A 24432-nucleotide genomic window follows, 5' to 3' on the forward strand; every position below is an offset into this window, starting at 1 on the left:
GAATTCAAATTTTTGGAGCCCAAATTTGAATCCTCTTGAGGCCTATAAATACCCCTCAAGTCTCAGTTGAGAAGACAATTTTTGTGCAACAAGTGATTGAGAGAAAAGTCTTAGAAGAGTCTTTGCCTTTCTTGTTTTCAATTTGCTAGAGTTCTCCTCATTCTTTCTTGCTGAAAATTTGTAAGAGGTTGAACTGCTTATAAAATGTTGTAAGAGGGGTATTTGCCCTTCCATTTCAAGAGATTTGCTAGTGGAAGGTGGGAGCCTCATTGAAGAGGGGCATTGCAAGTGGATGTAGGTCATTTGACCGAACTACTCTAAAATCGATGTAATCTCTGGTTTGCATTTCATTATTGCTATTTACGTTACTGTAAACCTTCTTAATGCTTTAGTTCCTTATCACCTTTGCTGCACAACTTTAAGAATACGCTTTCAAGTTTAGCTTTTCAAGTTCCATTCTTATCGTACTAAAGATTTGTTGAAACCGAAGTTTTAATCCGCTGCACTAACACAAATGATAGAAGAAAAGATTTTTTTCGGTCAAACTTTGCGTGATTCATCAAAACAAAGTAAGTTGCTATTATTATTGTACCAATTATCCAAATTAAGATTGGACGATCGAACCCAATTTGATCCTAATCAAGTCACGTCATGAATTTGGATGAAGCTTCATTTATTAGACATCTTCTATGATCGACTTCTTAAGTCAACTATTTATATCACACTTTTATTCCAAATTGAGATCAACTCCACCAAAATCGATGCTAACACTTTCCAATTATGGTCAACACTAATAGCATATGATATCACATAGACATATATATAACATCTTTTCTTTGCGTGGCTGCAAAGTATTCCTATCTTCTAGAGGTGGAAGAAGGCATGCCAAAACAACAAAATTCCTTCCTATAATTAGTCAACAATTCCACATTGTTACTAAACAATATGATCATTACAACATGACCATCATAATAAAACGTATTTTCATACATCATGATGAATTATTTATTGATTGTAAGTTTAAATTATTTCAATTGCCATTCAACTCTTAACATTTAATAAACTCATATCATGTTAAATTATTTTATTTGAATTAAAAATATATCAAGGTATAAAAATAACTAAGAGTTTTAGCTATATATATATATATATATATTGTCATGTGTTTGTAACAGTGGCACATACTATAATATAACAGCCTAAAAGTGACTGTTTCATGATAACGGAAGAATATAACGATTTGGAGGTGCATACCGTTATATGAACTCCAATTTTACGTTCCTTAAAGCGTTATCATAATATATCACGATTCGAAGGTGCTCGTAACACCTGACTATAACAGTTTCAAGGGGAAAGGGGGTATGTAAAAGGCATGTATTATACGTCGGGACGGAGTGGGGTTATTTAGGGCTCCAAAGACGACTCTTTTCTCGATCTCGGTCGGGAGAGGCGGGAAGTTTGCTCTAATTGGACCCAACCCTTCTTCTCGAGTCCCTCCTCTGACCTTGCAAGAGTCCGATAGGGTTTCGTTGTCCCCGGATTGAAGCGATTGCGAGCTCTCGATCCTCTTCTTCCTTCTTCTTTCGCAATAGATCGTTCGGGCGACGGCGGGAATTAGGGTTCGGGAGGGGTTTTGGGAGGAGGAGGAGTAGGGACGATGCCGATGGACGCGACGGTGCTGGATGATATCATACGGCGACTTCTGGAGACCAAAGGCGGGCGGACGGTCAAGAATGCGCAGGTGACGGACCCGGAGATCCGGCAGCTCTGCGTCGCGTCGAAGGAGGTCTTTGTCAGCCAGCCCATTCTGCTGGAGCTCGAGGCCCCCATCAAAATCTGCGGTAAATTGGCAAAACAAGATTTGATTTTTATTGTGGTTTCGAATCCTTTGCTTTTTCTTCTGTCATCGGAGGCACGATGTGTTCTTTTGCCTATTCTGCTTTCTTACGCGTTCGAACTGGAGCGTCTTTTCGTTTTCGGTTTGATATCCGCTGAGACCAAGATTGATTGGTCCTGATAACCGAAATCTTAGTAGGAATTCCGATGCCATGACTGTCATCCTTGCTTAATGTGTAGTTGAAATGGCTTGTTCTTGTTATCTTTGCCATGCGGCCCGCTCCTACTTGTTTTATTTTTTATGGCGCCGAAGAAAGACTTCTGGTCAGATTTCTTATATCTTTCATTTGACACATGTCGTTGATATCTGTATGGTGTCTGGAACTTCGGCGCGCTGGTGAAGTCGCTGGCTAATAGTTTGATAATCTTGGAGTTCTAATCGCAATTGCTACAACTAGGTCATAATGGTTGCCACATGTCTTCATACCTGCCATAAACATGAAGTTTCTAAGCTAATATGTGTGTAGTTTTCTCTTTTTCTATTCTGCGTTGACATGCTAGCAAAGTATGACATCGGTTCTTATCTAGGTAACCTACTGCTACTCTCTAAGCAGTTCCTGTAAGATATCATTTTTAACAATATGAATAAATTGTTTTCTCTTTGCATATATGTTCAAACTTTGGAGCAAACAGGCCATAACAATTTGCTTCTCTTTTTTTTGCATTAGCTATGAATTGGGGTCCAAGTTAAAACTGATAATTAATAATGCTTGATTTTCTAGGTATTACACAATCGTGTTTCGATATTATATATTGTTCTCAGTTTGAGATTAATGGGCTGTCGCTATATGGTCTCTATAATGCAATGAATGTAATGGATTCCAAAGTCCAGGTTTTTAGAAAATGATACTGGTACCGATACTAATCACTACTTGATAGTTGCCAAAGGTGTTAACCTTTTTGAATCAATCAAGTTTAAATACCTTTTATAATCTAGTTAGGGGCTTTGGATAGGGTTAACAATAAACAAAAAGCCAACTGAACCATATCCTTTTTTCCCCTTCATTGTTCTGTGATCTTGGCTATAGAGTTCTCTTTCCTTTCTTAGTTTGTTTGGCCTCTGGTTCTCCTAATTGAGGTTCTTGTCTGGTATCATGTGATCTAAAGAAGATGAGCCTAAGGGATCTTATGTAGCATAATACAGTTGAGATTCTCTTGATGTCTTTTTGTGTGATGACCTTAATTTATTTTTAAAATTGAATTAGTCCAAACAAGTCTTTATTGGTCACTTTGGCATAGAGGTCAGTACGTAATCATCCATGTTAAAATGAAAGGTTTGATATGCGCGGGCATTTTGTCCGATGGTTGTGAAATGTTAGAAGTTTATCATCAGAAGTCGGAGCACAAATCATTTTGAACTCAAAACGATAAGATGATTGTTGATGAGCTGCTGATACAGCAGTGGCTATTGTGTGTTGAGGATTGTAAGCATTATATTAACAGGCTTCCTTTTCATATATAATGGAGAAAATTTGGTCTACTTGCAATAATTATGTGGTGGCTAAACATTTAATTAGACTGTAGAGTGGATTGGATTCCAAGCAATCATTTGATAGATCCATTGTAGTATTATGTTTCTTAGTTACTCTACTGAAAACTGTGGTGCTAAAGCTTGGTATATTAGTGTGTCCTTAATGATGTCAAAAAGCTGATGTCTGCTCGATTTTTGTGCCTTGTTGGAAATTAATTGGGATTCTTTGTCCTTGCATTTTTTTGTAGTGTTTATTGCTGCTATTTTCATAAGAATATGTAATTGGGACAAATGCTATTTCACAAGAAGTTGCAGCCTGATCCTGATCTGTTCTCTACATGTCTAGTGCTTGCGTTGTTACTCTCCTAGAGAATTGATAGTTCCCTGATAAGGATGCGGAACACAAATTTTTGTTTGTATTGTACCAATTCAGAACTCCATCTCAACATACTAACTTTGGTGACTGCAGGAGATATTCATGGCCAATATGCTGATCTTCTTCGCCTTTTTGAATATGGTGGATACCCACCACAAGCAAATTATTTGTTCCTTGGGGACTATGTTGATCGTGGTAAGCAGAGCATAGAAACCATATGCCTACTCCTTGCTTACAAGATTAAGTACCCAGAGAACTTCTTCCTGTTAAGGGGTAATCATGAATGTGCTTCTATTAATCGTATATATGGATTCTATGATGAGTGCAAGAGGAGATATAATGTTCGTTTGTGGAAAGTTTTTACGGAATGTTTTAACTGCCTTCCGGTTGCTGCACTTGTTGATGACAAGATACTGTGTATGCATGGGGGTTTATCTCCTGAACTAAAGAGCTTGGACCAGATCCGAAATATTGCTCGTCCAGTGGATATTCCAGACCAAGGTCTCCTTTGTGACTTGCTATGGTCAGACCCTGACAAAGATATCGAGGGTTGGGGAGAAAATGATAGAGGTGTCTCTTATACTTTTGGGTCTGACAAGGTGGCTGAGTTTCTTCAGAAGCATGATCTAGATCTCATCTGTCGTGCCCACCAGGTTAGCTGTGGTACACTGAAATTTCATTTAGGTCGCTATTCATTTTGCCTAGCTGTTGAAACAAACACAAACAGCATACTGGAAAAGGATAGACTTTTGTTATGCTTTTGCTTAATTTAGTATCTCCAGAAATGTGATTCCGATGTAGTATTGCTAACATCGAAGCAGATGAATCATAGGACAGTGATCTTCAGTAACCATCCGCTTGCTGGAAACTTTATTGAATGAAAAAAATCCAATCCAACTGTAATGCATATGGTTAATATCTTTTGGCAGGTTGTGGAAGATGGCTATGAATTCTTTGCAAAGCGCCAACTGGTGACAATATTCTCTGCCCCAAACTATTGTGGGGAATTTGATAATGCTGGTGCTTTGATGAGTGTAGATGGCACTCTGACCTGTTCGTTTCAGATACTTAAACCAGCTGATAAGAAAAAGGGATTTGGGAATATGTTAAAACCAGGAACACCTCCCAGGAAGGTAATAAATTGGAGAACATATTGGCATTTCACCAGTCATGGCTGCATACTATATTATGGATGATCATTCTGCAAAAATATGATATTTTGTTACAATCATGTTTTTTCAGATATTGCTCAATAATTATTGGGACTCTTCTCTTTCACATGTCACTGTTCATTTCTTTCTTCATCTATAGAATTGTAGATAATGGATTCCCACTGGTCATAAAATCCATATCATTCATGCATAAAAATTGTCACTAGTTAAGTGGCTTTTACCAAAGATGATAATGGCATGTTATTTTCATGCATTGAACACACTCTCTTTATAGATCTTTATATGTTAGTTGTCTTAAGGGATATATTTGTTTTCCTATTTTTCAAATCATCTGATGGGTTGGGTGTTTTGAGTTCTTAACCTTTTGGATTTTTTCTTTTTAATTTTAAGGTGGATGTATGCAAGCTGACATAATGGTTTACAGTGAATGGATGTGTTTGGTAACCTGAATATGAAGCATATAAATCAGCAAATCTGCATAGTCCTCTGATCATCATCTAGGTTGGTAGAAGTTGCTGATATTTGGACTAATAGCGTGGAGCCTGACATGCAATTAATTGCTGCCGCTATGGTTTAATTTGTGGGAATCTGTTTCAGGCCCTGATCTGGAATTCTTGTTTTTGCTCCAACTTGATTCGTGGGTGCCTTTTGCATTTTGTCTATTGAAAGCTGAATTTATTTGTCATGTCATCTTCCTAACATAGAACTAGGATTAGTATTTTTACATAGAACATACTCCATAACCATGTTTTCTTCAAAACCTTTCAAAATGTTGATTCTGTTGGAGCTTATTAAATAATAGTCTAAAGGCCTCAAAAGTTACTCCGGTGCCATCTATTAAATGTGCCTCAAAATTTGTCATTTGGTTTTCGTGGTACTAATGTTTGTCGAGTAGAACCAAATATGCTATGTGAATGGTCATCATGCAGGAAGGAAACGTTCTTTTTAATCCAGTCCTTGTTCTGAGTTTGAATTTAAGAACTTGTGACCTTTTAGATGCTTATTTTTGTCATATATCAAAAATGAAATTATATTGTCTGGTTTTTATCAGGGAGGGAGATGTTGACATATGAGGTCATTCGAGGTGGGCTCTATTCTTGGGACATACGGAACCTTGCTTGAGGAGACGACTGCTTACCATTCACGGAGGAGTTTAAAGACAGAATCTGCGACCTTTCACGATTGTTCTGACATTGCCTGGCTGCCAAATGTTGTAAAGCTGAATGCAAAAGATAACCTTGTGGTCATGCCCTGTCTTATATTAGTTTATGTAGTCTTTTAGTTGTTTAGCTCCGATCTTAGAACTCATCAAATTGCTAATCATGATCTATTGTTGAATGCTTGCTCTGAAATCTTAACGCTTGCTCATTTGCCGAAAACTGTGTTTATTACACAAATGAATGAAGGAATTTTATAATGTGTCGAAATTTTCATGTCCTTTAGGGATAGTAAAGTTTCTTCAGAAATCTTTGATTCAAGGTTTGTCTTATTGGTTTATAATGATGTACCAACCAATTATTGGTATGGTACTTATCGATATATCATGTGTATGTATGGTGAGATGCACTGGCAGTTTGAAAAATAAAAAAGATTGAAAGTGGTTTTATGATTTTTTAAAAAATAAAAAAAATTGATTAAAGTTTTTAAGTTAAAAATAGATATAAATTTAATATAATTTTAATAAAAATAATTTAAATTTGAAAGAATAGTGGTATATATTTTTTAAGGATTTGAGAAGTAATTTTATGATATATTTTAAAGTATTTTTTATTTATAAAAATAATTTTAATTATTATATTATTTGTTAAATAATTTAAAATTTAAGATTCAAATAAATCAAATAATTGATTAATAGTTATATCTGATTTTATCATTAAAAAGAATGATGGAGGTCATCGATCTTATATATTTATATATGAATTTGATATATTTATCAGACTAATCCTGAAATTGATCCCATGACATAATATACTAATGTATCATATATCATTGTTGTATCAATGCACTGATGAGATAATTATAATTATGGTATGTATTGGTGTAGAGATTGGATAATGCCGGAACTTCTACGCCAGTGATTTATTGCTTTGTATCGTATGATCAATCATCATACTTCAGCTCAAAGAAGAATAATCAACTATCATTGTACTGACATTGGTTATAATATTCTCCATAATACGACGATTGTAAATAAGATGAGCTTCACTTTATATTTGTCGTATAAGCTCTATCGCATCGGCTCAAAATCATATACTACTTTCCTCTTTCCCTTTTGTATATAAACTTAACTAGTACTTCGTTGAGCTTTATGATCTGAATCTTAGGTGGTATATGTAAAATACTATTTCTCAATCCATACATCATCCTCAAACTATATAAATGAAACCATCAACTCCCCAGCATCATCGCCATCATTGATTGGACACTATTGTCAACATTATTGTCATATCTTTGGATTAAACGAATTATTGAATGCAATTGTGAAGGTGTCTCATCACCTGAATCGATTCTTTTCAATAATGTGGTTGATGCTACTGTCTTCTTCTTTGTCTTTACATGTTGAGTGGATGATTGTGATGATCGTGTGTCTCTAGTTTCTTGAGTAGTCTTGCTCGATGTTATCCGACTCCTTCTATCAAATTTTGATCAAGAGTGATCTTCCTTCTGTTAGGAATGTGCTTCCTCTTTTTCTATTACCTCGGTAATAAAACACGAAGGATGTGGAGGATCTCTTGCCTCATGAAATAGAGGATCTTCATGGTTCTTCATTGTTTTAACTTACTCTAACATCGATTGTAAATCTTCATTATAGTATTAGAGGTCGATGGGTTAATCTCTGGTTTCTCTAGCTTGTTGTTCAAGTGTCGACACACCGTAATCTTAGCCGCATGTTGTAGTTGATATATACTAATTTTTCAATTATTTATATGATAATATATTACAAACTTTCATGTGAATCAATGTGAACATTTACGTTCGTAATCACTAGATGTCATTAACAGTGAAAGTACATGGACAACAATACTTCCTTAAATTTAGTGCATTTCCTCCGAATTATAGCCGCACTCGAATGCAAAAAAATATAAATAAGACATTGTTAGCATAATAAATAATTAATATTAAATATTATTTATAATCAATATATGTGTAACTTTTCTTTACCGAATTCAAATTATAATGATACGATACAACTACACAATTGGAGAAATGAATCGATTATTTCTTGAAATGATTGACCCTCCATAATGACATCGATAGTATTTGACAAGAGTCGATATATAATATTTTTTAGTATCAATAATAAATATGATCACATTCTAAGACTATATCAAATTGAATTATCATATTTAGATAGTAAGCCACAAGACATATAATTTTATTAATATTTTTTTTAAAAATATTAAAAAATATAAATTAAATAACACTGAATATGAATTTATATGCATTATGGATGTCTTAGTCCATGTGAATTTTGATCATGCGATTGATGATCTATTCTTATGAGGTGACCACTATCCCGAGATCATATCTCATGTATTGACTTTAAGATAATAAAATTTATAATACAAGTACTTTACATCATACTATCTAATCATTTGTATAGTTATGCATATCCAATGATGATTACATATATCATTGTTGTATCAATGCACTGATGAGATAATTATAATTATGGTATGTATTGGTGTAGAGATTGGATAATGCCGGAACTTCTACGCCAGTGATTTATTGCTTTGTATCGTATGATCAATCACCATACTTCAGCTCAAAGAAGAATAATCAACTATCATTGTACTGACGTTGGTTATAATATTCTCCATAATACGACGATTGTAAATAAGATGAGCTTCACTTTATATTTGTCGTATAAGCTCTATCGCATCGGCTCAAAATCATATACTACTTTCCTCTTTCCCTTTTGTATATAAACTTAACTAGTATTTCGTTGAGCTTTATGATCTGAATCTTAGGTGGCATATGTAAAATACTATTTCTCAATCCATACATCATCCTCAAACTATATAAATGAAACCATCAACTCCCCAGCATTATCGCCATCATTGATTGGACACTATTGTCAACATTATTGTCATATCTTTGGATTAAACGAATTATTGAATGCAATTGTGAAGGTGTCTCATCACCTGAATCGATTCTTTTCAATAATGTGGTTGATGCTACTGTCTTCTTCTTTGTCTTTACATGTTGAGTGGATGATTGTGATGATCGTGTGTCTCTAGTTTCTTGAGTAGTCTTGCTCGATGTTATCCAACTCCTTCTATCAAATTTTGATCAAGAGTGATCTTCCTTCTGTTAGGAATGTGCTTCCTCTTTTTCTATTACCTCGGTAATAAAACACGAAGGATGTGGAGGATCTCTTGCCTCATGAAATAGAGGATCTTCATGGTTCTTCATTGTTTTAACTTACTCTAACATCGATTGTAAATCTTCATTATAGTATTAGAGGTCGATGGGTTAATCTCTAGTTTCTCTAGCTTGTTGTTCAAGTGTCGACACACCGTAATCTTAGCCGCATGTTGTAGTTGATATATACTAATTTTTCAATTATTTATATGATAATATATTACAAACTTTCATGTGAATCAATGTGAACATTTACGTTCGTAATCACTAGATGTCATTAACAGTGAAAGTACATGGACAACAATACTTCCTTAAATTTAGTGCATTTCCTCCGAATTATAGCCGCACTCGAATGCAAAAAAATATAAATAAGACATTGTTAGCATAATAAATAATTAATATTAAATATTATTTATAATCAATATATGTGTAACTTTTCTTTACCGAATTCAAATTATAATGATACGATACAACTACACAATTGGAGAAATGAATCGATTATTTCTTGAAATGATTGACCCTCCATAATGACATCGATAGTATTTGACAAGAGTCGATATATAATATTTTTTAGTATCAATAATAAATATGATCACATTCTAAGACTATATCAAATTGAATTATCATATTTAGATAGTAAGCCACAAGACATATAATTTTATTAATATTTTTTTTAAAAATATTAAAAAATATAAATTAAATAACACTGAATATGAATTTATATGCATTATGGATGTCTTAGTCCATGTGAATTTTGATCATGCGATTGATGATCTATTCTTATGAGGTGACCACTATCCCGAGATCATATCTCTTGTATTGACTTTAAGATAATAAAATTTATAATACAAGTACTTTACATCATACTATCTAATCATTTGTATAGTTATGCATATCCAATGATGATTACATATATCATTGTTGTATCAATGCACTGATGAGATAATTATAATTATGGTATGTATTGGTGTAGAGATTGGATAATGCCGGAACTTCTACGCCAGTGATTTATTGCTTTGTATCGTATGATCAATCACCATACTTCAGCTCAAAGAAGAATAATCAACTATCATTGTACTGACGTTGGTTATAATATTCTCCATAATACGACGATTGTAAATAAGATGAGCTTCACTTTATATTTGTCGTATAAGCTCTATCGCATCGGCTCAAAATCATATACTACTTTCCTCTTTCCCTTTTGTATATAAACTTAACTAGTATTTCGTTGAGCTTTATGATCTGAATCTTAGGTGGCATATGTAAAATACTATTTCTCAATCCATACATCATCCTCAAACTATATAAATGAAACCATCAACTCCCCAGCATTATCGCCATCATTGATTGGACACTATTGTCAACATTATTGTCATATCTTTGGATTAAACGAATTATTGAATGCAATTGTGAAGGTGTCTCATCACCTGAATCGATTCTTTTCAATAATGTGGTTGATGCTACTGTCTTCTTCTTTGTCTTTACATGTTGAGTGGATGATTGTGATGATCGTGTGTCTCTAGTTTCTTGAGTAGTCTTGCTCGATGTTATCCGACTCCTTCTATCAAATTTTGATCAAGAGTGATCTTCCTTCTGTTAGGAATGTGCTTCCTCTTTTTCTATTACCTCGGTAATAAAACACGAAGGATGTGGAGGATCTCTTGCCTCATGAAATAGAGGATCTTCATGGTTCTTCATTGTTTTAACTTACTCTAACATCGATTGTAAATCTTCATTATAGTATTAGAGGTCGATGGGTTAATCTCTGGTTTCTCTAGCTTGTTGTTCAAGTGTCGACACACCGTAATCTTAGCCGCATGTTGTAGTTGATATATACTAATTTTTTCAATTATTTATATGATAATATATTACAAACTTTCATGTGAATCAATGTGAACATTTACGTTCGTAATCACTAGATGTCATTAACAGTGAAAGTACATGGACAACAATACTTCCTTAAATTTAGTACATTTCCTCCGAATTATAGCCGCACTCGAATGCAAAAAAATATAAATAAGATATTGTTAGCATAATAAATAATTAATATTAAATATTATTTATAATCAATATATGTGTAACTTTTCTTTACCGAATTCAAATTATAATGATACGATACAACTACACAATTGGAGAAATGAATCGATTATTTCTTGAAATGATTGACCCTCCATAATGACATCGATAGTATTTGACAAGAGTCGATATATAATATTTTTTAGTATCAATAATAAATATGATCACATTCTAAGACTATATCAAATTGAATTATCATATTTAGATAGTAAGCCACAAGACATATAATTTTATTAATATTTTTTTTAAAAATATAAATTAAATAACATTGAATATGAATTTATATGCATTATGGATGTCTTGGTCCATGTGAATTTTGATCATGCGATTGATGATTTATTCTTATGAGGTGACCACTATCCCGAGATCATATCTCTTGCATTGACTTTTAGATAATAAAATTTATAATACAAGTACTTTACATCATACTATCTAATCATTTGTATAGTTATGCATATCCAATGATGATTACATATTTTTAATGATCGATTATGTTTGAGCTATACAACCGATGATAAACATGAGGCTTTTCATGGCTTGTTTAACCTCAAACAGATTTAGGATGGGACTTATTATTGCTGTGTTTTGTTGTGAAGCTGCGCGTGCTCGCGTCCAACATACAAATGAAGAGTGGGACCCGCCTCCAGTCTGCTTCTATGGCAGGTTGGCGAGAGGGGAAAGCCCAACGGGTATTCAAGTCTGGTGACTAAACACCAAGTTTGATCTATGGCTTACTTTAACCTCACGCAGACTTCGAGGTTGACACCCGAGACGCACGTTTGTCTCCCGCATCTCGATGAAGAGTGGGACCCACCTGTAGTCTGCTTCTAAGGCAGGTACACGAGACTGGTAATGTAGAACGGGTCGCCGTAAAGAAAATACTCATCCTTTATTATGGGCCCGGCTCGGCCCAACCAATGCGCCTTGAGCCTCTTCGTTGGGCTCCACAGGCTTGGTTTGACCCGATATCCCCGTATGAAATCCCGAAGCAAATGGCATCCCGGCGGTCTCTCGCTTCGCGGCTAGGGTTTTACCGAGAGCAGCTCCGATGGTAAACGCCTCTGCCTCTTCTCCTCTTCCTCTTCTGTCCGTCGTTGCCTCTCGATCCCTAGATGTATAACCAGAATGAATCCCTGTTCATTGGTTGCAGGGGAAGGGAACCGGCAGCTTCGGGAAGCGGAGGAACAAGACCCATACCCTCTGCGTCCGCTGCGGCCGCCGCAGCTTCCACCTTCAGAAGAGCCGCTGTGGAGCCTGCGGTTACCCATCCAGCCGGATCCGCAAATGTGATCCGTTTACCCCTTCGATCCTTGTTTTTTCTGTTCTTGTTACTCTTGGCTTATGTGGATTTTTCTCTTGTTTCGGGGATTTGATCTCTTATGATCGGTTTTTGGTTCGTCTGGATTAGATAACTGGAGTGTGAAGGCGATCCGGAGGAAGACGACGGGAACTGGGAGGATGAGGTACCTCCGCCATGTTCCGCGTCGCTTCAAGAGCAACTTCAGCGAAGGTCACCAATCCGGATCCTTTAGAAAAAAGTCATTTTTTTCAGCTTCCGTGATACATTTGCAGGTCGTTTGATGTTTTTCTTGCTATTGGTTGTTCATAGGCACTCAAGCGGCTCCCAGGAAGAAGCCCGCAGCTGCGGCGTAGTTGCAATACGTGGGAAGGAGTTGACTTTTTTCTTTACGATCCTATGTTTTACTGCAAACGTTAGATAATTGTTCTGGATGTTGGAAATGGATTATGTAGGTTTGCTTTTTTTTCTGGAAATCATTTGGAATTTTTGTGTTTTGAATTTAAAGGTTCGAAGCTTGTGATTTAAACTTAAAGGTTTGTCTGTGAACTACATCTTCGTAATATTAATCATCTGGTTGCTTCAGACGTATTGTTTCACTTTCAGACTCCCGCAAGACGTAAAATTTTTGCATTTCGGATGCTGGGTTTAGTAGCGTAGTCATCAGATCCACAAGTCCAATGAACTTTTTGACAAATACGAGCTTATGGTCTCTTTTTGTGGAATGGGTCATTTCCTTCTTTGTCGGTAATCTTCTTCTGTTGTTATCGACATTTCTTACAGTCTTTGGTAATTGTATTGAAGGTACTTTTAATGATAGACTTAACAACAAGCACATGTTTCATGTATCACTAGGCCACCGAATTTGGCTAAAGATTGTGAACCTGCACAAGGCGATGCTTTGATGATGTGTGACATTGATGATGAGTCTGAAAATTTCAAATATGAACTTTTGGCTTAGGGATCCTGAAAAAGTATCAGAGGGCGCATTTGTATTAGAAACAGCTTATTTTGCGTCAGAAGTGGTAGTGGGCTTAGCATATGAATAAAGCATAGATTTGAGATTTTATAGTTTGTTAAGGTACCCCAATATGTAGATGAGATTGCTGAAAAATGGTTGCTGAGGAAATGCTTAGTCATCCCATTATGCCTACGTCATTACGTATGTTAAAGCAAGTGTTCTGAGCTTTATTGATTGTGTAAACAACTGATTGCCATTTGCTGCATTTTCTCAATATAAATTGATTAATTTCATTGAATTTAGAACATCCGTCTTTGGATTGTAGCTGAGATATCTTTTTCCTGTTACTTGTGAAGGATGATGTGAGATCTATTTTTTGAGTTTTATTAGTAGATTATCTTTTGGAATGTCCATTGTCGTGTGTAGCTAGATACAGTAGATTTTAAGGCTCACCATCGTGGACTTCAGGATTGATATTGAAATTCCTAAATCAGTGTAATTAGTTTGCAGAGAAGCCCTGTAAACAAATGTTTGATAAGTCAAAGGAAATGTGTTCATCAAATCATGTGTCTTGAGCTGCCAAACCATATTAGATCGTGTTGTTTCTCATTGTCAAAAGTGGAGCAAAGATGATCTTGAAGGCATTATGTGCTAGGATAAAGTTCTCTAAGGGTGATCTAGTAATCATTAATTCGGGATTATACCTGGCTTTATCCAGAGTTATCAATTTTCAAATTGGATAATGTTCATGCTACAGAATCAATACACAAAGATAACTGTAGGGATTTTGATAGAAAGGTAGCCTTACAATGATAATAACAAAGATAACTGCAGGAGTAACAAAGAAGCTAATGTTCATGCCAGAAGTCCCCGAGGCCTTATTGATAGATAGAAGGCAACCTTACATTCATGGAAATCTTATTGATTGCAGATCAACTAACTAAACTTTGATTCTAGGATGCAGGTTAAGCTAATGAGGAGATGAATTTAATGGCGACGAGTACAGCATTTTCTGCTGCCAGCGATCCAAAAATTGAAGCTTCATTGGACCAGGAAAAGCCTCCACCAGCCTGATCAGAGAGAAGCCTGAAGGCTATGAAAGGGACCTATTGCTGAAGGCATACAAGTGCTGCAGCTGCACTCTCCATGTCAATTGGAGTAACACCAAACTTGGATCTCAGGAACTCTGTAAGCTGCATGATCCACAAATGTGTTGGCACTGCACCAAACTTGTAGTGTTAATGCACTGTGGTAGCTTCATGCCCTGATATTGTTCATCATGTCAATTTTGGAACACAATTATTGCCGAGAAATATTGCAACTATGAAGAACTAGTATTTTGTGTTATCAGCTGAAATGAAAAGTCAGCACTCGTGAATCTAGCATATGAACATGGATGCATCAGCTCTAATTTCTTGGAGAGTTCATAGTAATGCTTGTCAACAGAAACCCAGAAAGCATGCTGTCTAGTTTCTGGAACTCCATTGACTGGAAATGTCTCTTCTGGCTGGTACCAGACACTGTTCAAGGTATTCCCAGAGGATTTCTCTTTACTGCTTACACTATAATCAGAGAAGTTGAGATACCCAATTTTTCTTGTGTAATCACCATTAGACTCCAATGATAATTCATCATCATCAGGCCCATCTCTATCTCTTGTTTAGGTTCAGAGGACATGTTAAGTTTTCAGGACATTTGTATACCATTTTAATGAACAGTTGTTTACTATAAAATGTGTGTGTGAGAGAGAGAGGCTGATTATTGCTCTCAAAGTAAGCAAGAATAGTCAAGTAATCACATTATTATTACTATTATTATTTTTTTAAAAAATAAGTGGTGATGTTGAGATGTCAACATCAATTAAGTTGGTCAATATCTTCTAATCACATTAATTATTTTTATAGAATAAATATATTTGTTCACTTGTAGTCCCAATTATTGGATCCTCTGCAGTCATGAACTCTAAATGTTGTGAAGAATGCTTGGGGTTCATGTCAACTTCTAGCTTCAAAACTAATAACTTATTTTGTAATGACATTTTAAATATAATTCACCACTTCAATTAGATTCTCCAAGACAATTTCTTTAGATTGGTTTAATAGCATCTTTGTTTATAAATTCTATATACATACTTCTAATCATTGCATGTTCATAGCAAGGGATCAACTTCATTTGGTGGTGACAATTTCTCACCTACACATTGTTGAGGTATCAACTTGGTCATCTGCCTAAATGTACATTTTCACACTAGTGCTAAAAGTATGCTACTTGAGTTTTATCCAAATTCTGTATATAAAAGAATAAGGTTATATTTTGCATTCTTATGGTCAACTTAGCTTTGCAATTTGCTTACAGCAGGCATATATGGCTTCTAATCTATTTTATAGCTGTAAGAAGATTTGGATTCTTCTGTTGTCTTCTTCTTTAGTTTCTTGTTAATCCTTTAATTAGGACTTGATGTGGGTATAATCTAGATTAGAGATTACTTGTCTCCTCTCCATCCTGCCCTATCTTGTGTATCCACTGTCCTATCATTATTCTGTATTTGGAAGTAGTTTATTGGGCATTTAGATGGAACCATTATCAAAAGGGTATTGATGATCCTCAGGTTGGTGATGCATGCGACATCTTGTAGATGATCTGTTTTTAGCATTTAGTAATACAGGAATTCTGAGTAGAAATAATAGTTTTGAGGTTGACTCAACATGTAGAATCCTTCATTTAGTCTATAAATAAAGCAGTGTGATATATATAAGTGCTGTTGGTCAGAGATAATATAATTGATATTTCTCACTGAAATGGTTTGTGGAATTGCCAGTGCAGCTTCTTGATACTATAATCATATGCTTGTTAAGTCAATGTACTTCCATATGTCACAATAAGATTAAAAATGATCCTTAGGATCTCACCTTGTGTTTGCCTAACAAGTACCATGAGATTATGGAATTTGTTTGTCTCCTAATCACAAAAAAGAATTCTGTAGGATCATCTTTGGCAACTCAAACCTGTGAAGCTTGATTTTATGTGCATTCATGGGCTCAAAGTTGTGATCATCTTTGACACATGGTCCTTCTATTGCTGAATATGATGAGCTTTTCTAGTAAAGAAAGAGAAATTTAGGTATATTACATCAAGATATTCACAAAAATCAAGTCAAGCAATGCAATAATATATTACCTTTGGGACAGCTCACTTTAGAAAAAAGAAAAAAAGTCCTTAACAATTGTCCTTACATGTCCCTCCCTCTCTCCTCCTCCTCCTCTCTCTTTATCTATCTATCTCTCTCTCTCTCTCTCTCTCTATATATATATATATATATACTTCTGTTGTTTGATAGGGTGGTGTTGAGTGGTGAAGTGATGGAAAGCAGAAACTACACACAGAAGCTGGTCTTAGGAAGTGAGAGATATGGGTCCTGTAGGAGGAGAAAGAAGAACTCAGACAAGCCAAAGCATCCTCAAAGAGGCCCTGGTGTGGCTCAATTAGAGAAGATCATATTACAGAATCAAATGATAGCAACCTGCCTCTCTCAATTTGACTGTGATCTCCACAAGGTATTTCTTGGTGACAATTATCTCTACTTTTCTCTGTCCAATTCTTAGTTCCTTGATGCTTGTGTTCAAGCAGCATATTGCTAGAGTACAGATGCGATATGCATCATCTCCCTCTTCAACTACTACTGCCTCATCATCATCATCATCATCATCACTGTTTGAGCTTCACCAGAGTATCATGGTATGTCAAGCTTCACTCAACATGCTACATCAACAGGAGTAAAATAAGAGCTGTAGTTCCCCAGTTTTAATTTTTTTGAGCTTTATGGAGCTTCAGATAGAGGCTTTGGAGACACAGCAGAAATGGACATCAAACAAAGTGCATTCAGTTCTGGTGCCACAGCAAGATGCAATTGGTGTTCCTCTTCTCATCAAGCAGTGCAACCTACTGCAGCACTGCCTCCCTTAGAACAAAGCATGCAGAAGGTATTGCCTAAATATCTAGCTGACCTCATTGTTATCTTGCTACTTTAAGATCTTCCATAACACAAAGGACTGGATCAATGCAGATGAACAGACTTCACGAGGACCAGGCCTTGCAAGAACTCGACTTGGAGCTTAGATTGTGACTGTGAGAGGTTCTGGGTGGTTCGGTGTTTGAATAAATTGTTTCTCTCAGGAAAAAAGATTGGAATAGGATGTTTCATACATGTCAAAGATACAAATGGTTGATTGTAACCTGCAGAAACTGCATCTTGAGTTGAACCATTGTGAAATATAAGCAGTTAAAGACCGCACACATCAGAAACACTATCACTTGAAAGGTCAAAACTTTGTCAAATCTTATTCATTCCAAACTAGTCACATAGCTACAGATAAATGTTAATTGATACAGACCGACGGTATAGCAAGAGATGCCGATAACCATAGGCTTATTTCTAACAAATATAATTCAAAGTTCTGAACAAGCTTTATAACATGATATCGGAAGCGCACATTACCCATAGGGGTGCTTAGAAAGCAGTACTAGCTGCAAGCTACTTGTACATTTATCTATACTTCATTGCTGCAGTTTGCGACCTCCTATCGCTCGATCATTGCAACCATACGTGTCCTCCATCTTCGCAAACCTTCCACGTATACGAGGCTGACTCTCTGCCAAAGCCTTTCTGCAAGCATACTGCAAAATGAAGGATATTGCCACCGTGTGGAGTTAAACAGAGAGAGGAGTTTGTATTAGCATGAGAAACAGCTCAACTTAAAACAAACAAGCAAGAAATTTTTCGAGGTTGTTTGGTGTGGATAATAAGATGTTGTTCGACAAGCCGAGCAGCTGGAGTAAACCCAAAACATCTTGAAATTGTCATTAGCATATGTTTGTTTACACATGATCCAATTAGCAGAACGAGAACATGTCTCAGATAGAGAACTTTTTGTGGAAAATCGAATGTCAGGATACTTTGTAACAATGATTGCGCTTGAAGTGAGAATCTACAGTTTAGCTTGAGAATAATTCTCTAATTTCCATTAGCAGAATAATTGATCCTTATAGCTCACAACAAGATCATGAAAAGAAAATTCAAGAGTACATCTAAGTTGATTTCTGATCATCAACATCGCTGATCTATCCTTTTTTGTCTAAATGTATGCCTCTAAAGGAACTTTACTGTTCTCCGTGCCAGTTTTGTAATCATAGGAGCAATTGGGGCTGAAGTGCTTAAACAATGAAATAAAATGAGGAAAGAAACCAAGTTTTGCACAATCTTGTTGCAGACTAACATTCATTCTCTTATCTCATCAGTCATATTACCATATAAAGCTTTTTCGATGATAGGCTTCGTGCAGTAGATATGTATGTGCACATTGTTTCTATACACATGCTATTCCTTGACATTTTGAGATCAAGAAAAGAGGTTTACCTTGATCTTTCTTCCATAGTTTCTTTTTGTCCTCTTCTTCCTGTACCTGGAAAGCTTTATCCTTCTTTCTTTGATCTTGTCCTCAATCTTGATATCCTCAAAGCTTGCTAAAACCTTAAAAGCAGGAATTATGTTCATGTTACCATGAACTGAGTTATTGTTTCCAAGAATCTGCCACAAGAAACTCAAAGTCAATGGCCTGCAATAATCTGTGAAAATTTCCAGAAAGACCTAATCATACCTTCAGTAAACATTATATCAAGAGTAAGCAATAAGCAACTGTAGTCATTTAGGTAATGCAGTGATGATATCACAACATGTTCAAATTGATGATGCTTCCTACTCGATTTATAAGAGCTACCAATACTTTGTGATAAATGATTCTTTCAGAGTCACATATGATTGAGACTGTCAGTAAAGCAAAATAATTCAGGAATGCTTTCTTCTGGTGCAATTGTATTGATCCACAAGCCAGCCAGATAATAGATGATTACTTGAAAATGCAAGTCATTAATCTGACCTGGATATCTCCTTCGCTGTATGCCCTCCTCATCTGAAACGCAACCTCAAGATTCATATCAGTAACACCGAGAAAACATGGCTCGACACTGAGAACCTTAGAGTAGTCCACTGAGCCTAGGCATCCAAAACTGCCACTCTTCTGTAAAGATCCCTCTGCAAAGGAATTATCTTTTGCTCCAGCGATATCTTCTTCAGTCTGCACTGCAGCAACTGTGCCAGAAGAAGGTACAATTGTAGTTGACTTTGTAAGAATATCTCTTTTGCAGTCAAAGAAGACCTCACACGATAGATCTGCATCTTGGATCAACCCTGTATCTGTGGTTTTCATTGTTTCTTCTGTTATAGTACTTCCATAACCAGGCATCACTGACATGGTAGCGGTTATGGGATCTAATGATTCTTCTAATATGGGCTTTGGAGCTTCGAACAAATCCCCATCTCCTCCCAGGTCATAATCAGTAAAGGAAATCTGAACCAGGTTACCCTGTAGAAATCACATAACAAAATTTCACAGGAAGTCTTAAAGTTCAGGAGCCTCTGAATCCTCTTTGACTTTCTTTTCTTTATTTTCTAAAGAGAGGAGGAGGGAGGAGGGGATTCTAAAATCTGTTCCCATATTTCAGAGACAAAATGATCATGCTTAACTTTTCAGGGTTTTGAGGATCATAAGATGACTAGAATAGAAAATTTTAGGGACTAAAATGTTACTGATACAAAGTGTAAAGAAATACTAAAGAGCTGCTGAGGAAACCATCAGAAACATAAGGAGTTCTAGATGTATTTTCTTGTACTGTAAATAAATGATCGCATTGCTAAGCTGATAAGCATTGTTCTTAATGCTGGATCCGATGAATTGTGCAAGGCAAAATATCAAATGAAAGGATGGTGTATTCAGTTGTGTTATTCATTTGTATTACAGAATCATTTACTTCTAGATATACACCTATTAATACTCTATTCACCTTCCAAACAGAAATGCATAAACTTGATTTCTCAATTGACAAAATCTACCATGTTTTTAAGATTTATTTAATTAGAACTGCTGAGTAATAGCTTGTGTAGAACCAAGTTTAAAGAAACTATGTAGAAATTTTGCCACATAACTATGTAGGAGGACTATGTTAATTATGAAATGCACCCGATCTGACGGTATCACCTAAAACTTAACCACGACACAAGTATGAAAAAACTCGTGTTCATGAGAAAGGGATGTATGAAATGAAGCATGAAGCGTATGTGTTTCCGTCAAAATCCATATTAATTATGTTCTTTGATAATGGGTTAATGCTGTATAAAACACCCTCCCGAAAAGCATTCTAGTGTCGTAAAGCATTGGCAGGCCTTGAGAGTAAATCATGCTTGAAAATTCATTTAATGAAGGCAGAAACTTATGTTCAAGGACACAACAAACGATATCGCAAAAAACTGTATTAATGCGCAATATACGATAAGATAATAATACTTGATGAGTGTCTGCAGTATTACACAAGGATGCACATTTTTATACAAGAAAACATAGCAGCTAGTAACAACTTACTTGAATGGCTGTCTCTATGCAGATCTACTAGATTAATCTGAGCAGGAAGCATGAATAGATTAAAAAGAAAGAAAAAAAAAAAAAAAGACTTGATTGCAGTGACAAGTTAAAGGATAAAGTTGAATACAAGTATTTGCTGTTATGTATAAATTCTGACTTCCTATCTGAAATAATCAACAAGAAGAAATAAGGTGGAGCAAAGAAGCAATGGTCAGGAAGTTGTGTTGCTTCGAATAGCATATAGAGTCATCAAGTTAATCTCAAAGAAATAGGGCAAAAAGATGGGTTAACAGCAATCTTAAGAAAAGAAATAGTTAAAGAAAGAGGGACCAGAAAACAAATAAAAGCATTAATATTTCTGCGTCTATCAAACATCACATAGAAATGAGGTCTATGAGAATCCATAGCAAAACAGAGATCAGTGGGCATTCATTCTAGTTCATGATCGACACACGGATGTGAGTGGCCAGAAAGTAACAAGATTCCCAAGACATAATACCCTAGGGATTTGAGGAACTAATAATAGTCTGATTTCTCAAGATTATCAAGTAAGAAGAAGAAAATTAGGACAGAAAAAATACAGGAGAAAGACTCACTGCACAGATTAGTAATGATCATAGGTGATACCTCCTGCAAGAAATCAGTCATATGAAATCTAAGCAGCAAATAAGACTTTTTGTTAATGAAGGACTGGGCGGAAGATAGAAAGAAAGAATCATGAAGCAATCCATACCAAGGTGGGAGCAGCACCAGGAAAGACCGTGGAGACCAAGTCTTCATGAGATGTAAACGGAAGAAGATGTTGATCAGCTCCTGATACTACTTGTGGAAAGCCCTGCATGCAGGGCAACAGCAGCCCGGTCTCTGCATACATCTTTCCTGCTCCTCTTCTTGGTTGGAACTCAAGAACTTGCAGGTAGGAACTACAAGAGGCAATAAATAGGAAAGGAACAGACAAAATCATGCATGTAGCAGCCACATCCCAGAATTCATCTTATCTCTTTCTCCTTAACTGGACACTTAGGACATACTCAGAAATCTTATATAAATCTTTTACCCCTACAAGATCTAAAACATGTCCTGCATCATGAGCTCTGTGGGATATGTCACACGTCTCAGGTTACAAGGATAAAGGAGTAGTAATTGCATGCCTTTGAGGAACATATGTGTCCCTTTTGGAGGTTCAAGGAATGACTACAGAGGGCACAACAACAAGGCCTCACTCAGATTCAGGTGATGATAGATTCAAAGCAGATGATCAACATGACCTGTGCAAAGACATTTACCATCTTGCCAAAGCTGTGAAGAACTCCAAACAGGGTTTCATTCCGTAAGGACTTAATAGGACTGCACAGCCTTGGCAAATATGCTAGAGAGAATGTAACTACAGAACTCTGGTCCTCCCTCCCTCTGGAAAAAGTCTTTTTAACTAATCTGTGTTCCTGGTAAGAACCTCTAATGAGCCTACAGAAATCCAAAGCATAAACTGCAGAGGACAGGATCATAAGAATAATTTAAAGTTGGGTGTAGCACGGAAAGCAGAGGTCCTAACTACAGGATAGAGATGGTGCAAGTAGAGCAAACATCTCTTGAATGGATGTTACAGGAAAAAGTTGTTGGGAATCTTTTCCACTGGCATATGATCAGCTAAGGAACAACCTTTGCTGGTACCATGTATGTCCCTTGGGAGTCAGTGCAATCAGCTTGTCCAATCTGCCGCAGCTTATCAAGAATCCACAAATGGTTGATCAAAACAAGATAGAAAGCACTGCCACCCACAAGTAGCTTGGAACTTTGTAGATGGAGCTCCTATTCATCAAAGAGAAAGATCTAGTAGCCTGGTAGGTAGGTTGCAGTACCAAAAGGATCTTTTGCATGTGTAGCTACAGAGGTATCCATTTTCATACTATTGGTTGCAGGAAGATAAGATGAGTTTTCTACCTTTAATCTGTAGCATCCTTGGAGAGATTCTTCAGTGAGGATATTTAGGAACAAATCAGTGAGACGAAAATTCTATTTTCTCTGTAGAATCTAATTTCATTCATATTAAAATGTAGAGAAAAGAAAAAATGTAGGGAATGATCCTCCAACAAAATTCCCCAGGTCAAAGAGTTCAGAGGAAAGTGATGATCTCTGAGAGAAATAGCATAAAAAAACTATAGAAAGAGGGCACATGGCAGAACTACTAAATTAGTGACAAGAAATGTCAAAAAGAATGACAATACAGAAGGTTGAGTCACACTTTTCCCACTTCAGTAAATGTCTCAGATTTGGCTTTTCTTGCTTCCCCATCAACATGAACAGAGCCGGCAATGTGATCACTCACAGTCACAGCCAATAGAATAAACGTCAGGAGCTACGTAAGTTCAGCAATCAATGACTCCACCAAACTAAAACAACTAGATTTGACTTATTTTGACATCCAAAATGGACCATATTTGTCAACTTGCTTGACATCTAGAACAAGAACTAATCTACAATAATCTGTTCATGATGTGACAGCACTTCATTTATGGTTGGCACGAAGCCAGTGAGAGCACAAAAAAGATCAACTGCATTGATGGCCATTAATTGTCCACAACTGTTAATAATCTTCAGAAAATGGCTGTGTTCAGTGTTCAGCTGATGCGGGGATTGTCATGTTGGTTTGATGAAGAGCATGCAACCAAACTTATCCATGAAATAATGCAGCTGAAAGACCAAAGACTTCCTGCTCATCATCATCAACTTAATAGTCCATAGATTGTTCTGCTTGGTGGTGGTCACTCAGGTCATCTCAGAAGCTTAAATTGGATCCAAGCTTGACAATTTGCAATCTGTATGTTCATTTTTGATGAGAAATATCTCCCCTTGTCAAGTCTTGATGATGAGTTGTGCATACTTTGCTGCTCTTTTTGCTCCCACCATCACTATCCTCACATTTGGCTTGTCCAAATGGGTGAAGCTCACCTGTCGGAGATAAGGCAGTGTCTGTATGCTATAGAAAAATGAAAGTGAATTCATACAAGAAAGAGAACTGATGGATGAACTTGTTTTCGTGTCTGTTGACACAGAGAGCTATTCTTCCTCATGCTTCAGTCAGTATGCATACCTTTTCTCATGGTTGAAGAAGATGATGATAATATCAAGCTCACATGAGACTCACTTTTTCTTAGATACTGAAGAGATGCTCGTGTCTAGAGAAACCAGCTTTCATCTTTTCTCTGACATTTGCAGGTGCTGCATGGACCAGAAAATTACTGCAAACAACAGAAAGTATTCCTCCAAATTAACTTCCCCAGAAATATTACATCCGACCTGAAGAAACCAAGGCTAGTGGTCATCACGTTGTTCACACAAGTGGTGG

At 36.2% G+C, this 24432-nt stretch overlaps 4 protein-coding genes across 6 annotated transcripts; 3 read left to right on the forward strand and 1 right to left on the reverse strand.

The window, feature by feature from the left end:
* The first annotated feature begins 1392 nt into the window (after window positions 1–1392).
* Window positions 1393–6342, forward strand: LOC135671850 (serine/threonine-protein phosphatase PP1 isozyme 6). The gene is made up of 4 exons (XM_065180136.1): window positions 1393–1841; window positions 3837–4396; window positions 4673–4876; window positions 5967–6342. Exons 1-4 carry the CDS (start codon window positions 1658–1660, stop codon window positions 5979–5981), a joined length of 963 nt encoding a protein of 320 aa, XP_065036208.1. The 5' UTR covers window positions 1393–1657; the 3' UTR covers window positions 5982–6342.
* A 5946-nt stretch (window positions 6343–12288) lies between these two features.
* LOC135671851 (large ribosomal subunit protein eL37z-like) lies at window positions 12289–13238 on the forward strand. The gene is made up of 4 exons (XM_065180140.1): window positions 12289–12407; window positions 12507–12642; window positions 12765–12866; window positions 12966–13238. Exons 1-4 carry the CDS (start codon window positions 12405–12407, stop codon window positions 13007–13009), a joined length of 285 nt encoding a protein of 94 aa, XP_065036212.1. The 5' UTR covers window positions 12289–12404; the 3' UTR covers window positions 13010–13238.
* LOC103983317 (protein SPEAR3-like) lies at window positions 13051–17907 on the forward strand. 2 transcript variants are annotated; one of them, XM_065180139.1, is made up of 7 exons: window positions 13051–13189; window positions 13260–13400; window positions 14572–15143; window positions 16952–17168; window positions 17242–17349; window positions 17446–17594; window positions 17678–17907. In XM_065180139.1, the coding sequence occupies exons 3-6, from the start codon at window positions 15109–15111 to the stop codon at window positions 17575–17577; spliced, it is 492 nt and encodes a 163-aa protein (XP_065036211.1). In that variant the 5' UTR covers window positions 13051–13189; window positions 13260–13400; window positions 14572–15108; the 3' UTR covers window positions 17578–17594; window positions 17678–17907. The 2 variants fall into 2 exon arrangements, with proteins under 2 accessions (XP_065036211.1, XP_009398817.2); XM_009400542.3 differs by lacking the exon at window positions 13051–13189 and having other exon boundaries at window positions 13265–13400; window positions 14579–15143.
* Window positions 17908–17925: 18 nt separating this feature from the next.
* On the reverse strand, window positions 17926–23160 carry LOC103982280 (uncharacterized). 2 transcript variants are annotated; one of them, XM_065180137.1, is made up of 5 exons: window positions 23028–23160; window positions 21820–22009; window positions 19548–20033; window positions 19028–19198; window positions 17926–18288 (listed from the first exon to the last, which is right to left on the reverse strand). In XM_065180137.1, the coding sequence occupies exons 2-5, from the start codon at window positions 21958–21960 to the stop codon at window positions 18169–18171; spliced, it is 918 nt and encodes a 305-aa protein (XP_065036209.1). In that variant the 5' UTR covers window positions 21961–22009; window positions 23028–23160; the 3' UTR covers window positions 17926–18168. The 2 variants fall into 2 exon arrangements, with proteins under 2 accessions (XP_065036209.1, XP_009397443.3); XM_009399168.3 differs by lacking the exon at window positions 23028–23160 and adding an exon at window positions 22373–22994.
* Window positions 23161–24432: the final 1272 nt, after the last annotated feature.

Source organism: Musa acuminata, chromosome BXJ1-4, assembly GCF_036884655.1.
Source record: "Musa acuminata AAA Group cultivar baxijiao chromosome BXJ1-4, Cavendish_Baxijiao_AAA, whole genome shotgun sequence".
Lineage (NCBI taxonomy): Eukaryota > Viridiplantae > Streptophyta > Magnoliopsida > Zingiberales > Musaceae > Musa > Musa acuminata.

What these genes read in the sequence shown, in the direction of transcription:
- LOC103983317 (XM_065180139.1), top strand. Translation starts at nt 15,109, where the DNA reads ATGTCTCTTCTGGCTGGTACCAGACACTGTTCAAG. An exon ending in GGTACCAGACACTGTTCAAG is followed by an intron (nt 15,144 to 16,951) that starts GTATTCCCAGAG and finishes GTTGTTTGATAG; the next exon opens with GGTGGTGTTGAGTGGTGAAG. An exon ending in AGCTTCACCAGAGTATCATG is followed by an intron (nt 17,350 to 17,445) that starts GTATGTCAAGCT and finishes ATGGAGCTTCAG; the next exon opens with ATAGAGGCTTTGGAGACACA.
- LOC135671850 (XM_065180136.1), top strand. Translation starts at nt 1,658, where the DNA reads ATGCCGATGGACGCGACGGTGCTGGATGATATCATACGGCGACTTCTG. An exon ending in GGCCCCCATCAAAATCTGCG is followed by an intron (nt 1,842 to 3,836) that starts GTAAATTGGCAA and finishes TGGTGACTGCAG; the next exon opens with GAGATATTCATGGCCAATAT. An exon ending in TCATCTGTCGTGCCCACCAG is followed by an intron (nt 4,397 to 4,672) that starts GTTAGCTGTGGT and finishes ATCTTTTGGCAG; the next exon opens with GTTGTGGAAGATGGCTATGA.
- LOC103982280 (XM_009399168.3), bottom strand. Translation starts at nt 22,413, where the DNA reads ATGAAACCCTGTTTGGAGTTCTTCACAGCTTTGGCAAGATG. An exon ending in CTGGTGCTGCTCCCACCTTG is followed by an intron (nt 20,034 to 21,819) that starts GTATGGATTGCT and finishes TGATTTCTACAG; the next exon opens with GGTAACCTGGTTCAGATTTC. An exon ending in ACTATGGAAGAAAGATCAAG is followed by an intron (nt 18,289 to 19,027) that starts GTAAACCTCTTT and finishes TTCATTTTGCAG; the next exon opens with TATGCTTGCAGAAAGGCTTT.
- LOC135671851 (XM_065180140.1), top strand. An exon ending in ATCCAGCCGGATCCGCAAAT is followed by an intron (nt 12,643 to 12,764) that starts GTGATCCGTTTA and finishes CGTCTGGATTAG; the next exon opens with ATAACTGGAGTGTGAAGGCG. An exon ending in CAAGAGCAACTTCAGCGAAG is followed by an intron (nt 12,867 to 12,965) that starts GTCACCAATCCG and finishes GGTTGTTCATAG; the next exon opens with GCACTCAAGCGGCTCCCAGG.